Genomic DNA, 13,993 nt, shown 5'->3' on the forward strand with positions numbered 1-13,993 from the left:
GAGCTAATGATGTCTGAATAAAGACTGAAGAACACTTTTTTCTAATTTCGTTTTTCTTGAAGTTTCTCTTTGTGGGGGAGGGGGATTCTGTTTACTTTTCCAACATGTCTTTTGTAGTAATATGAAAAAAATAAAATAATTTTCCCTATTCTCTATTTTTGCATAAATTTTCCCCCTCTTTCCCAGTTTGGGGTGGTTGTTACCTTACACCTATAGGTTAGAGGTAAGATCTTAGAGTATAAAAACTTAAAATGGCTAATCTATATTTTCTGTCATTTTGTTTTAACCCTATATTTTTTAAGGTTTTTTAGTTGCCTAGACTTAAAAAAGTGATGAAGGGGAGCAGCTAAATGGTGCAGGGGACAGAACACCAACTCTAGGGTCAGGAAGACCAAGTTCAAATCCAATCTCAGGCATTTAATAACTACCTAGCTGTGTGACCTTGGGCAAATGGCTTAACCCCATTACCTTGCCCAAAAAAAGTGATGGAGGAAATAATGCAGATTAATTTAAAATGTATCGTGATTTTCAGAGTTGGTTGTTAAATATTTGCCCTCATGCCTCTGATTATATAAATAAGTTTATTCCCCATATAATAATGGCTAGCATTTTTAGAGTTTGCAAAATGCTTCATATATCTATTATATCATTTGATCCTCAGAATAATTCTGGAAGGTAGGTTTTATTCTGCCCATTTCTCATATGAGGAAGTAAGATCAGATTGATCGACTTGATCTTGCCTGGGATCGCAGGATGTGAGCTCAAGTCTTGGTGACTCAGAGTTCCTTATAGAATATAATCTTGAGTGCAGGAAGAATTGCTTTTGTTTTCATACACCTCCCATCTAGCCCAGCATATCGTAGGTACTTGATTAATACCTATGGATTGAGGACAACATACATGCTGTATGTTTACTTCTCTCTGTACCTTTATAAATTTCCTCTTAATTGGTTTGGCCCATTGTTCTCGATTGCTTAGTATTTTGGGCCCAATATCCTAGCCTGTTTAAGTCTTTTTCCAGTCATATCCTCTATTATCCATCCCAAATCACTCTCTCTCTCTCTCTCTCTCTCTCTCTCTCTCTCTCTATATATATATATATATATATATATATATATATATATATATGTATGTATGTATCTTTACTTATCTGTAAACATATTGCCTCTTCTAGTAGGATGGAAGCTCCCTGAAGGCTGGGACCATAACATTTTTTCCATTTCCATCCCAAAATATCTAGTACACAGTAGATGTTTAATAAATGTTTATTTATTGCAACAACCTCATAACAATCCTATGAAGTAAGTCCAACAAATATTCTTGTACCATTTTATACACAGGCAGCAGGTCAAAGTCAGCCTTTCCTGACTTCAAGCTCAGCCCTCTATCCATTATACCAGAAAAAGTATAGAGGATAGTCTCTTAAAGGACATTACTTCTCTTTTATGATCTCTTTCGGTTATCTAGTCTTGCTTCCATCTGCTGTGTAGCATTCCTTTTAAAAACCAGAGTTGTCTAGGGAGTTCCCTGTGTGGCCACATCAGTCTCTTTGGATACCCCTCTTTTTTCTTCCATAGAACTTCATCACCCCTTTGTGCTCTATGGTATGTGTTTGTGTGTGTGTGTGTGTGTGTGTGTGTGTGTGTGTGTGTGTGTGTGTGTTTCCCATCAATTTTAATTCATCAACTAATTTCTCCACATCTATCAGTTCCAGAATAGCAGGCCTCTTGAACTTCCCCCTACTTTTAGTGCAATGAAATTACTATTAAGGAAAGATCACAAATGTACAAGATGCTCTTTGGGGGATTAGAAAACCAGTAAACATCCAGTGGACTTGAAGTTTCCCATACTACAATATCATGGCTTCACACCAAGGTTGTGAGGTTTCCTAAACATCTCATTCCTTCTTCTGACCAGTTGGATACTGTGATCACCATATCACTTCTTTCTCCCTCTGATGGTCATAACTCAAATGGTCTCCTCCAGCTCTAATGCCTCTTCAGATTCCTCCATTTCCTTACAAGAATATATATCTTGGGGTGGCTAGGTGGCGTAGTGGATAAAGCACCGGCCCTGGAGTCAGGAGTACCTGGGTTCAAATCCGGTCTCTGATACTTAATAATTACCTAACTGTGTGTTCTTGGGCAAGTCACTTAACTCCATTTGCCTTGCAAAAAAAAAAACTAAAAAAAAAAGAATATATATCTTCTCAGTGTCTAGTGCTACTCATCCATCCCTTGGAGCTATATTGTTTATTTTGAATACAGGATATGTTTTCATCATTATAATTCTGGCCTTAAATTGTATCATACCAAATCTTAGGGCTACCCATAAATGCAAGTTTATCCCTTGTGCCAGGAGTTGGATGTTTTACAACCTATTAAATTTTCTACACTCATATCAAGGTTTCAGAGATTATGTTGCTTTAATTGCTGGCCTTCTGGGATGTGGTCTCCCTTGAATTACAAGTTCTCTCCTCTGCTATTTTTTTTTCTCCTTTGTGTGATATACCATTCTCAATAGTATTAGGCTTCAAAATTCATGTGGGAAGATCTTCCTATCCCTTCCCTTTTCAGTTTTAATCTTTCTTTTTAAAAAAGGGTTTTTTTATTTAAATTTCAAATTTTCTTCCTCCCCCACCTATTGTTAAGGAAAGAAATAAGATACCCTGATTTAAACCTCTCTTGATCATAGGTGGAAAACTGAGATGATCATCTGTCCTGCCCTTCCTTCCCCCCAGAAGACTCCAGCAAAAGTTAAGAGATTATGGCTTTGCTACCAAACACTTTTAATAGAAGCACAAAACTTGTTGGCAAAACATCTTTATTGTTTAAAAAAATATAAATCTTTATTCTAAACATATGAAAAATCATTTTTTTTGTCTAGAAATGTCTTATAACACATAAGATCTTTGAATTTCCAGTGTTTTCCCAGACCTAACAAACCTCAGTGATAGGTCCCTTGGCACCTCTCTCTAAATAAGAAAACAAAGCTAACTCAGGTTGCCGAGTGACTGTGAAAAGAATGCATGGGGCCAACCTGTTAAGGGCAGGCTATACTGGAGGAAGGAGTTGTCCCAAAAGTCTGTGTGCAGACTTAAGTTCTTAATCCTTAATTGAAAAGTGCTAGGGGATTTTTGGGGGGGGGGATACCCATTGGGAAAAGTGCCCACTAGTGCTACTGCAGACTAGGGTAGACATTAGTTTAGGTCCTGCCTTCTGCCTTCTCTCACCCCCAAGCTAGTTAATTTTGAGTAATTTGGCACCTGGCGGACAGGGTGTTGTTAGTATAATACAGAAGTTACATGGCAGCAGGTCTTGATTTCACAGTGTTTTTCTTCTTCAAATCTTAGTAACTCAGCAACAGCTATATAACACTGAAGAAAGCTTTCTCTCTTCCCCCATCACGCTTGACTCTTCTTAGATCACAATTGTGGCTTTTTCCATACCAACTTAAGAGGTAAATGAACTTTACACCAGTATTCATAAGCCCCTCATGCCTATCCTGGCATCCTTCTGTTTTTAAATCTTACAGAGAATTGGAGAGGATGGACTCCATAGGTCTTTCCACAATGGTAAGGTTCTTTTTAATTGGTTCCTTAGTCATGGAACAGTAATACATAGTTTAAAGAATTTATACAGGCGACAACTGCTGCTTTTAAAGTTACACAATGACAGTCTTATAGATCCACATGGGGATGGTTAAAGACTAAAGAATTGAAAATTCATAAATGTTTCTGTTTACACTTCTGTTCTCATAGCTAATGGATAATTTACATAAAACTTAATACAGCCATGTTCATGAATGTAAAAGTATACTTTAGTAAGTTCCTTTATTTCCTGCCTAGGAGCCAGATTGAGGAAATACATGTGCTTTCATGTGCCAAAGCTGTGATCCAAGCAGAAGGCCTTCATTAAATAACTAACCATGGAAGTAGAAGTGTAAAAAGAAGCACAAATGCAAAATTGATTAATTATCCTTTTCTGTTTCTGGTTAGGGAAGTCACACCCACATATGTATTATATATACATATATATATGCATGTATAATACACACACAGATGATCCTGGCTTTAAGTTGCTGAAAATTTCAATGAAGTGATTGCTTTCCTATTTGACTTAGTGATAATTTGTTACAATTAAAATAAGAGATGTGTCTCCCCTTGCTAACAGTGCTAACTATTTGCTCCCTGCTGGCTGCTAGATCCAATCCTGTAGCAATATGTCATCAACAAATGAAATCTCTCTGTGTGTATATAAACACACGTGTATGTGTACATTACATACATGTTAAATACATGTGTGACACATGTATTGTTTATATAGATATGCCTTTTATATACATGTGTGGATATTATAGTGAAGCCAGTTTTTTCAAGAGCCTACAAACAATCTGTCTTCTATGCTTATAATTCCATAATGGCACATTTTCATAGGGTGGGTTGCTATAAAATGAGGGACACATATATATAGAGAGAGGTGGGGGTTCAGGGAGGTGGAAAATGGCCATGGTAAGGATAAAGAGAGTTAAAAGACTGGAATCTTAAGAATTTTACATATGGGGAAGGTCAAGAGGTCAAAAAGGCCAGAGACATCAAATGGATTGCCCAAGATCATAGATCTAATGAGTGTTAGAATGTGCTTGAATCCTGAATTTCACCATTTCAGACAACTACTACCACCCACACCTACACACATAGAAACACACTCCACTGATAAAAGAAACTCCAGGGTCCAGTTCAAAGCTTCTAAACTAAACACATGGGGCCCAGTGGATAGAGTCAGGAACACCTGAGTTCAAACGTGGCCTCAGATATATACTAGCTGTGTGCCTCTGGGCAAGTTACTTCACCCTGATTGCCAAAGAAAAAGAAAAGGAAAGGAAGGGAGGGAGGGAGGGAGGAAGGAAAGAAGGAAGGAAGGAAGGAAGGAAGGAAGGAAGGAAGGAAGGAAGGAAGGAAGGAAGGAAGGAAGGAAGGAAGGAAGAAAATACACGCTGCCTCCCTTCCCCAAGGGTCCATGAACATACATCAACACAGAACCAATGAAAAATAAAAAGAACAACAGGAAAGGATATTACCAGGGAAAAGCAGGGCACAAAATGATAAGTTAGTCACATGGTGTGGGTAAGGGATGATGGTCAGATAGCATGACTGCTCTCCTTGCTCCATGCTCCATCACAATATCTAGAGAAAGTGAGAAGGCTGCTAGCATCTTTGATGGCTGACCCTGCTGTGCTGAGTAGTTTACAGGAATAGGAAATTCATACAGGATGGAGAATCATGGGTGGGTTTCATTCTGCCTTATTGGAGGGAACAGTAAACTTACACATATATTGAGACACACAACACAGGGATTAAATTTGTCCTGTTTGGCAGGACAACTTTGAAAGGAACACATTGGATTTATTATATTTTTTAAAAGAAGTATGAAACAGAAATTCCTAATTTCCCTTAAAACGAGCAAAAACAAAGCAAACAAATGAAATTCCTATTTTCCTATAAAATAAACACAAAAACTAAACAAAACAAACACAAAAACCAAAATAAACAAAGACAATAACTTGTTCCACTTGGGACCAAAAGGTGGAACTAGGAGGGACAGATGGCAGTTTGGGGTTAAGGAGACTTAAGTTTGATACGACAAAGAATTTACTGCTAATCATAATCCAAAGTGGAATGGCTGTTCCTTTGGAAGAAAAGATTTGGAGATCTCCAAAGCAGAAGCTGAATGATTCCTAGTTGGCAGTATCATAATAGAGATTCTTTTGGTGTTGCTGGACTAGATGGGGTCTGAGATTCAAGGACTGATTATTTTGGAGAAAAGGTTTAGAGAGCTGGGGGATTAGCTAATGTTTACAGGACTCATCTCTTCCAAAACATAAAGGCAAAACTTTCATTATGTGCTCTACTAATTCCATTCCAATGGGTTGCCATCTTAAGGCAGTGGTATCATATGCAATCATTTTCCTTTATACACACACACACACACACACACACACACACACACACATACTGGTTGGTTTCAACTCATATAAGATCACAGATTTAGAGTGGAAAAGATGTCAAAGGTCATCTCTTTTCTAAAATCCCATCTTCTACAGGCCACTTTCCCCAACCCCTATTAATTTAGTGCCTTCCTTCTGCTGATTATTTCTAATTTATCCTGTTTGTGTCTTGTTTGTATGCATTTGTTTGCATGTTGTCTCCCCCATTAGACTGTGAGCTCTTCAAGGACCCAGATGATGTTTCCCTTCTTTAGAAATCCACCATGTCTCCAATACAGAAGGCTCTTAATAAATATTAATTGGGGGGCAGTTAGGTGGCGCAGTGGATAGCCCTGGAGTCATGAGTACCTGAGTTCAAATCAGACCTCAGACACTTAATAATTACCTAGCTGTGTGGCCTTGGGCAAACCACTTTAACCCCACTGCCTTGCAAAAAAAAAAAAAACACTTAAAAAAATAAATATTAATTGACTGATTGCCTCCTTAAATGACCCAGACATTAGGAGTCCATCAATCAGTCAATCAACAAACATTTATTAACTATTTCCTATCTCCATTTGTGGTTGCCTCTGAATCCCCTCCCAGATCCATAATCAGAATTCAGCTTGTTTAACTGTGTGTAAAGTCCCTCAGTTTTTTTTTTCTTTCTTTCTGTTTTTTTTCTTTTTTTACAATTCAATGGGGTTGAGTGACTTGCCCAAGGTCATACAGCTAGGTAAGCAGTAAAGTCCCTCAGTTTTTGCCACATAAAGGGAATGTTAATTTGCCACTACCCTTTATCCCAACAACTTTTAAAATGTGAATCACTTCACCCTGGCTTGGGAGCTGGTGTAGGTTCAGAAACAGTTTTCTGATAGAACATTGATTTGGGCAAATTTCAACCCTAAGCACCCTGCTAAACTGACATAAGCCTTGCTCTCAAGGAGTTTATACTCTACTGATAGAGCCTAGAATTCAAACTGAAGGGGATCTTAGAGATCATCTAACTCATCCCCTTCAACCTCCCTATTTTTTTCTTTTAACAGATAAGGAAATTGAGGTAAGAGAGTTTAAGTGACTTGCCCAAAGTCACATTTTCAATGCAGCAACTGTCTCCACTGCCCCAAGATGCCTCCTCTATTCTTCTTCATGGGAGAAATAATTTGGTGCAGTCAAGAAAAAAGGCTAGAAGAGAATAAATCCAGTGAGATCTCTGGTTTCCCTGGCAAGGAGTGAGATAGAAGGATTTCTGCATTGAGGATTTAAAGTTGAAAGAAGCCTTGAAGATCACCTAGCCAGACCCTGATTTAAAATTTAAACAATAATTTCAAAGCAAGGCTCAGAGAAGAGAAATTATTTGGCCAGCATCACAAACACAGTTATTAGGTATTAGAAGCAGAAAATCAGAGATTTGAACTCTGGCTCAAAAATTCAGGACTCTCTTATCTCAATTTCCTTATCTGTTAAAAGAAAAAAAAATAAAGTGGGGGAAGGGTGGATTAGAGCCACAAGTATAGTCTGAACCCAGGTTCCTTGACCTATGAGGAAACAGTTTGAAACCAATCCAATAAGCTTTCATTAAACATCTGCTATGCTAAAGCCCCAGAGATGCAATTAATAAAAAGAAAGATTCCAGATCTAATTCCTTTATTTTTATGGATAAGGAAACCGAGGCACAGAAAAATGGTCACAAGGGGGAGGAATAGCTTCTTTCAAAGAAGCTTCTACTTGGGTTTCTAAGGCTGCTTAGCTCCAGCAATGAGACAAGTAGAATTTTTGACTAAAAAAAAAACCACATCCCCCCCCCCCCCCATAGACTAGATAACCTCTGACTCTAGGAAGTGAGACGTGTCTTGAGATAAGACATTCTATTGACTGAATTAGAATGGGGTAGTGTGCGCCAGGCTCATTCAGGGTGACTCACAAGCCCTCTGACATGTTGGCATCGACAATAATTACACCCTTAACAGAGCCTGGGCCTCTCTCCCCCAGGTATTTCAAAGCTTCCCTGGTGTTGCAATGCTCAAGAAGGCTTGCTCCAAGTCAAGGGAGCTGAGCCATCTGGCTTCCCCAAGGGGAGAAAGAAAAATCCAGGCTGAGGGAAAGGAATCTGCTTTTGAAGCCACACACCAAGTGGACCACTGTACTACCTGGGTGACCTTGGGCAAGTGACCTCACTTCCTTGGACCTCAGTATCTTGATCTGAAAAATGAGGGGACTGGACCCAATGACCTCTGAGGTCCTTTCAAGTCCTTAAGCGGTGGTCCCTGAAATATGACCACCTGTGTTGTTGGGAGAATTGTGAGCCACACTCACTGATTCCAAATTCACATTTCTGGTTCTGGTTAAGAAGTGTGGAAATGACTAGTGGTGTACCAGCGCCATCAAGTGGCTATTTTAGGACTTGACAACAGACAAAAAATTTTCTTATTTAGGGTAGTCTCAAAGTTGGAATGAAGGTGAGGGGAGAACCTCAAGTCAAGGATGGGGTGCCATTGGTTAGGGGTTCTACAGAGGGTCTTGCCAGTGTCCTAGAACACACATCCCAGTCACAGCTGAAAAACACAGGGTATAGGGAAAAACAATTAGCAAACTTAGAACCTGAGATCCTGAGTCAAGGCTGCCCATCTTTTCTTAATCTGAAATCAGGTAATCTGCTCTGATCAGGTCCACTGGGAAGGGTGGATGGAAAATTCCGAAAAGAGGAACCTCTCTATCACAACCAGGGTCATACCCGGCTCACACAACTCCTCCGTGTCCAAATCACGGTCTTGTGAACGATTAGCCTGGATAGAAGTGTAAACAATATCATCTCTTGAATTTGGCAGTGATGTCATTCCTAGGGATGCCATTCCTAGGGCTCCCCTCCCCCCCAAAAGCATGTATCTATACATGTGTGCATAAGATGATATAACTATATACACATGCTGCATATATGTGTGAATATAAACATATATACACAGTCATATTGTTATATATTTATATGCATATATACCTATATAGACAGAATAAAGAGTTCTATATGTATATTTACATACATCTCTAAAGGCATCCATTTCACACATGTGCATATAGATACACTCATGTACTGCAATTTTAGATGAGAGAGCTTACAAAAGCTCCCCATTTCATAGTTATGATTCACATTTGCATAGAGATACATTCAATATAATAACTATTCCTTTCTTTTTCTCTCCGTATATACAGACATATGTCTACACTTGCTAACTGACATTCTATCTCCCATGGGATACTAGATCTACATGAAGGAAAGGATATTAAAAAATTATTTTGTTCAAAAAATTTTAGACTCCCTTGGAGATGCCTGGAGACAACCCTGAGATTTTATGAAGCTGTGGCCCAGAATTCCTGGTCCATTATAAGAATCCTGGATTTTTCCCCCCAAAGTGAAATATTGACCAGGAGAAGGAGGCACATTGAGGGTGATATGGCAAAGTCAAGAGATGGGAGGTGGTCCCAGGGCCTTCTCCTGGCCTAGATGATCCAGGTAAAGGTTGAAGGTGACATGGCTGCTCCTTCCAGATAAGACAGAGAACACATAGACCAAGGGCTCCTGACTGAGAGAATGGAGCTCCTGGGGAGGTATGGTTTGTAGCATCAATTCCTAGTTTTTGAATCTGGTGTTCAGTCCTCTTGGCCATGAGGTGGAGTCCAATCTTTTTGAACCTGGAGTTAGGATGACTTGGGCTCAAAACCAGTTGTAGACACTTCCTAGCTGAGTGACCCTGAGCAAGTGCTTTGACCTCTCTGCACCTCAATTTTCTTATTTGCAAAATGGGAATGATAATAGCACCTGCTTCACAGAGTTTCCATAAAGCACCTTGTAGACCTTCAAGGTCTTACGGAAAACATGAGGTATTGTCAGACTGACTTGCAGTGGCCAACTATATTCCTCCATCTCCATTTTGGCTTTTCCTAACAAGAATTCTGTTCTAGACAAGACAACCGACTTCACAGCCCCTTTCCCACTAAAAAAAGGGCTCCTTTCTGGCTTCCAAACTACACCATGATTCATTCTATTTCTTAGTCCTGGCATCCTCCCCCGACTCTTTTCTGTTGGTTTTTGTAAGGGCATTGTCAAAAGCTTTCCTCCTCCAGGAAGCCTCTCCTGATTAGTCCCATCCCCACCCCAATCACCATTTTCTTTTGGCATCCTGCTGGCTTGGTTGGCACCACAGTATTGAGGCATTTCTGGATATGGCAGTATGACCTTTTCATAGAAGGCATCTTCTCTCCCTAAACAGAAGAAAAGTCCCTCCAAGGTACAGAAGGAAATAGTCTGCTTCTTGCATCTCCAGGCCCTGGAAGTGCTGGCTGGTTTCTCATTCATAGTAGTCACTGAATTAACCCTTTGAATCACAGTATCACAGAATCTCAGAGTTGGAAGGGACCACAGTAGTTACGCATCCTAGATTTAGAGCTAGAGGGGACCTGAGAGATCAGTTAGACCACCCCCCCCATTTTACACAGGAGGAAACTGAGGCCCAGGAAAGTTTCATGACTTCCCCAAGGTCACACAGTTAGCATCTCAGTGCAGTATTTGAACTCAGACCCTGACTTCAAATCCAACCTTTTTGACGGCTCTTCATTTTGTCCAATTCATAGCTGTTACCTGCTCTTCTCCCCACCCTTCTGGGGGCTGTTGGAATGTATGGCCATTGGGCACCGAGTACTTTGGTGAGCAGGGAGGACAGCGGAGAGCAGGTGAGCCATTGGGCACCATCAGCCCAGAAAGGCATCATAGTCCATGTACCAGACGAGATGGCCAGAAGCAGGAAGGACCCCAGAGATGGGCCACTTCTTGGGCTCATGGCCCACCCGGCTCACCAGCTGGGTGATTTCCTTCTTCCTTTTGCCCATCACGAGAACGGCTACCTTCTTGGCCCGGTTAATGAGGGGGAGGCTGAGGCTCATGCGCTGGTGGGGCTTGGCGGGGCTCTCGGTAAGCACCACCAGCTTCTCCCCATCTAGGCCATTGGGTGAGTAAGGGAAGAGCGAGGCCGTATGCCCATCAGTCCCAACACCCAGCAGCACCAGGTCAAAGCTGCTATTGGTCACCAAGGCAGAGATCTCCTTGGCATAGAGCTCAGCTCCCTGGTCCTCCTCCACACACAGCCGCCGGTGCAGGTGGACAGGCATGGGGTGGATGTTGCAGTAAGGCAGGCGGATGTGCTGGAGCAGGTGGACATGCAGACCCTGGAAGTTGGATTCTGGGTCTGTCAGCGGGACACACCGCTCATCCACCAGCCATAGGTGCGTGTGGCCCCAAGGGAAGCTGTAGTGCCTCATGGCCAGCCTCTGAAAGAGGGCCACAGGACTGGCACCCCCCGAAAGGGCCAGGTGAAATTCCCCAGAGCGCCTCACGGCCCGCTCGGCTGCCCCCTCAATGTCTAATGCCAACTGAGCAATCAGCTTTTCAGGCCAAGCCGAGATAAGAGGGCTCTCTCGGAACTTGGCCTTGAGGACGCTGAAGTCTTTAGGCATCAGACCTGAGCCAGGGCTGGAAACCAGCTGCTCCACCTCCCGTTGCACAAAGGCCACCTGGCTGCCCTCCTGCTCAAAATCCAACAGGTGCTTATTGCTGGTCCCCCCAGGATATATCCGGGGCACCTCTTGGGCGATGCTGTCCAGCAGCGGGGTCCACACGTCCCAGGAGGCCAGCAGGTTCTCTGTGGTAATGAAATGATCCTTCCGCCGGTGGAAAATGTGGGAGATCAGAACTGAATAGGCATCCCTCTCCTGGCGAGGGCGGTAGGCATGAAAATCGGCCAGCTGTTGACCAAAGAGCTGGAGGCTGGGCATTTCCTGGATCTCCTGCCAGCTCCCTGAGGGCAGCGAGGGCTTAAATAGATTCCTGCTGACCAACACTGCTGGGCTGCCCAGTGTCCCGTGCCCAATATAGAAAATGATCTGTCTGGGCTGGCACTGGCTCTTGCCCGAATCCCGGTGGCTCTCGCTCTGGGTACAGTAGGCCCGGTTTTTGAATACTATCCGGACATAGCCTACCCTCTCATCCAGAGCTTTACCAGACATCAGGATGAAGGGGACGCCTTCCCAGCGCAGGTTGTCAATCTGAAGCAGGACGCCTGAAATGACAAGAGGTGGGGAGGGACCTGAGAAAGAATCTTTTACCTGGTGGGTACAACGAAATCATCTCTGGACTGGGTTGGGGTCTTGGTGGCAGGTTAATTTAACCCACATGTGAATAGGGAGGGGCCCCCTTGGCAATACACCCAACGAGGGGTCATCAGGACTCTAGGTAAAGTCTCCCACCTCAGGGCAGCTAGGTGGCACAGTGGGTACAGCACCTGCCCTGGAGTCAGGAGTACCTGAGTTCAATGCGACCTCAGACACTTAATAATTACCTAGCTGTGTGGCCTTGGGCAAGCCACTTAATCCCATTTGCCTTGCAAAAACTAAAAAAATAAAGTCTCCCTCTTCACCTCTGAATGTTGTCTCCCCTAGATGGGAAGCTTCTTGAGGCCAGGGACTGTCTATGCCCTTTTCTATATCCACAATGTTTGGGGTATAGTAATTACTTATAAGTTGTGAGTTAACTGACCTTTCAAGGAAGTTCATCTATCCATTTGCAAATTTATGAATTCCACATTTTTCTACCCCCCCCCCCCCCGCCAACCCATGGCAGCAAACAATCTGGTCAGAGTTGTATAATATGTACAATAGTGTTTAACATATTTCCATAATAGTCACATTGCGAAAGACCATTATCCCTACTTCTGCTTTCTGTGGCCTGGCAGATAACAGAAGGCTCATTTTAAGGGCAGGCTTTTCTGTCTCATATAATTTTCCCATTTCCCACCTTCCTGCAAGTCCCTCTCCCCTCTCAGAGCTTCCTAAACAATTTTACATTTTTACTTTTTTATCTTTTGTATTTATAGCACCATCATTTCTAAATATATCCCTCCCTCCTGCCCTATCCAAGCCATTCCTTGTGCAAAAAAATTAGGGACTGGGGCATTGGGGGGGGGGGTCATTCAACAAAACTAACCAACACACCAGCTGATTCTGAGTGTATATGCAACATTCCACACACACGGTCCCCCACCTCTTCAGATCATATTAAGCCTTCCTCTTCAGATTAATCAATCAGAAATCATTTATTAAGCATTTACTAATGGCCAGGCAGGCTAAGACTAAGGAGGGGCATGATAGCAAAGTGCTGGGCCTGGAGTAGGAAGAGTCTTCTTCCAGAATTTTAATCTGACTTCAGACATTTCCTAGTGCTATAGAAAAGTTAGCTATAATAATGATAAAAATAACAATTATTATATTTATTAACTATTAATTTTACTCCACTTACTCATTTTTATGAATTAGATGTTATTTATATTTATTTTATATTAATTATTATTATCTGTAAAATGGGGATAAGAGCACCTTCCCCTTAGGAATGCTCTGGGGACCAAATGGGGTAATAGTTGTGGTATCTGGCACATGGTAAGCACTAAACAAATGCTATTTATTATTACTTATTATTGTTTACATCATAAGGAGGGGTGGATGGGGGGCACCAGAGTACATAGAGTGCCAGGCCTGGAGTGTAGGAGATTCATCTTCCTGAGTTCAAATATAGCCTCAGATACTTCACAGCTGTGTGACCCTGGCTAAGTCATTTCACCCTATTTTCCTCAGTTTCCTCATCTGTAAAATGAGTTGAAGAAAGAAATGGCAACCACTCCAGGGTCTTTGCCAAGAGAACCCCAAATGGGGTCATGATGAGTCAGACACAACTGAAAAAACTGAACAATATAGTTAGCGTTGAAGGTAGGATCTGAGCCCAGCTCTCTCTTGACAAGTCCAGGGCCACATCTTAGCTCTTAGAATCATAGAACAGAGCAAAAAGGGGTTGCTGTCTGTTGCTGGAGGATTAAAGGCCAGAGAAATGACTTGCCAAAGGTCATTCAGTGGGAAAACACTGGGCTGGCACTGGGATGATTCCTTAATACTTGCCTGAAGTAGAGAAGGA

The 13,993-nt window shown here is 42.0% G+C and overlaps 1 protein-coding gene across 4 annotated transcripts in view; it reads right to left on the reverse strand.

Moving 5' to 3' along the window:
• Positions 1 to 3,141: 3,141 nt before the first annotated feature.
• Positions 3,142 to 13,993, reverse strand: part of H6PD (hexose-6-phosphate dehydrogenase/glucose 1-dehydrogenase) — a 52,504-nt gene continuing 41,652 nt past the window's right edge. For all 4 annotated transcript variants that reach the window (XM_074218518.1, XM_074218520.1, XM_074218519.1 and 1 more), the window contains one exon: positions 3,142 to 12,092. In XM_074218518.1, coding sequence (XP_074074619.1) covers positions 10,729 to 12,092 — 1,364 coding nt within the window. In that variant the 3' untranslated portion in view covers positions 3,142 to 10,728. The remainder of the gene's footprint in view (positions 12,093 to 13,993) is intronic.

This window comes from Macrotis lagotis, chromosome 1 (assembly GCF_037893015.1).
Source record: "Macrotis lagotis isolate mMagLag1 chromosome 1, bilby.v1.9.chrom.fasta, whole genome shotgun sequence".
NCBI classification, from domain to species: Eukaryota; Metazoa; Chordata; class Mammalia; order Peramelemorphia; family Peramelidae; genus Macrotis; species Macrotis lagotis.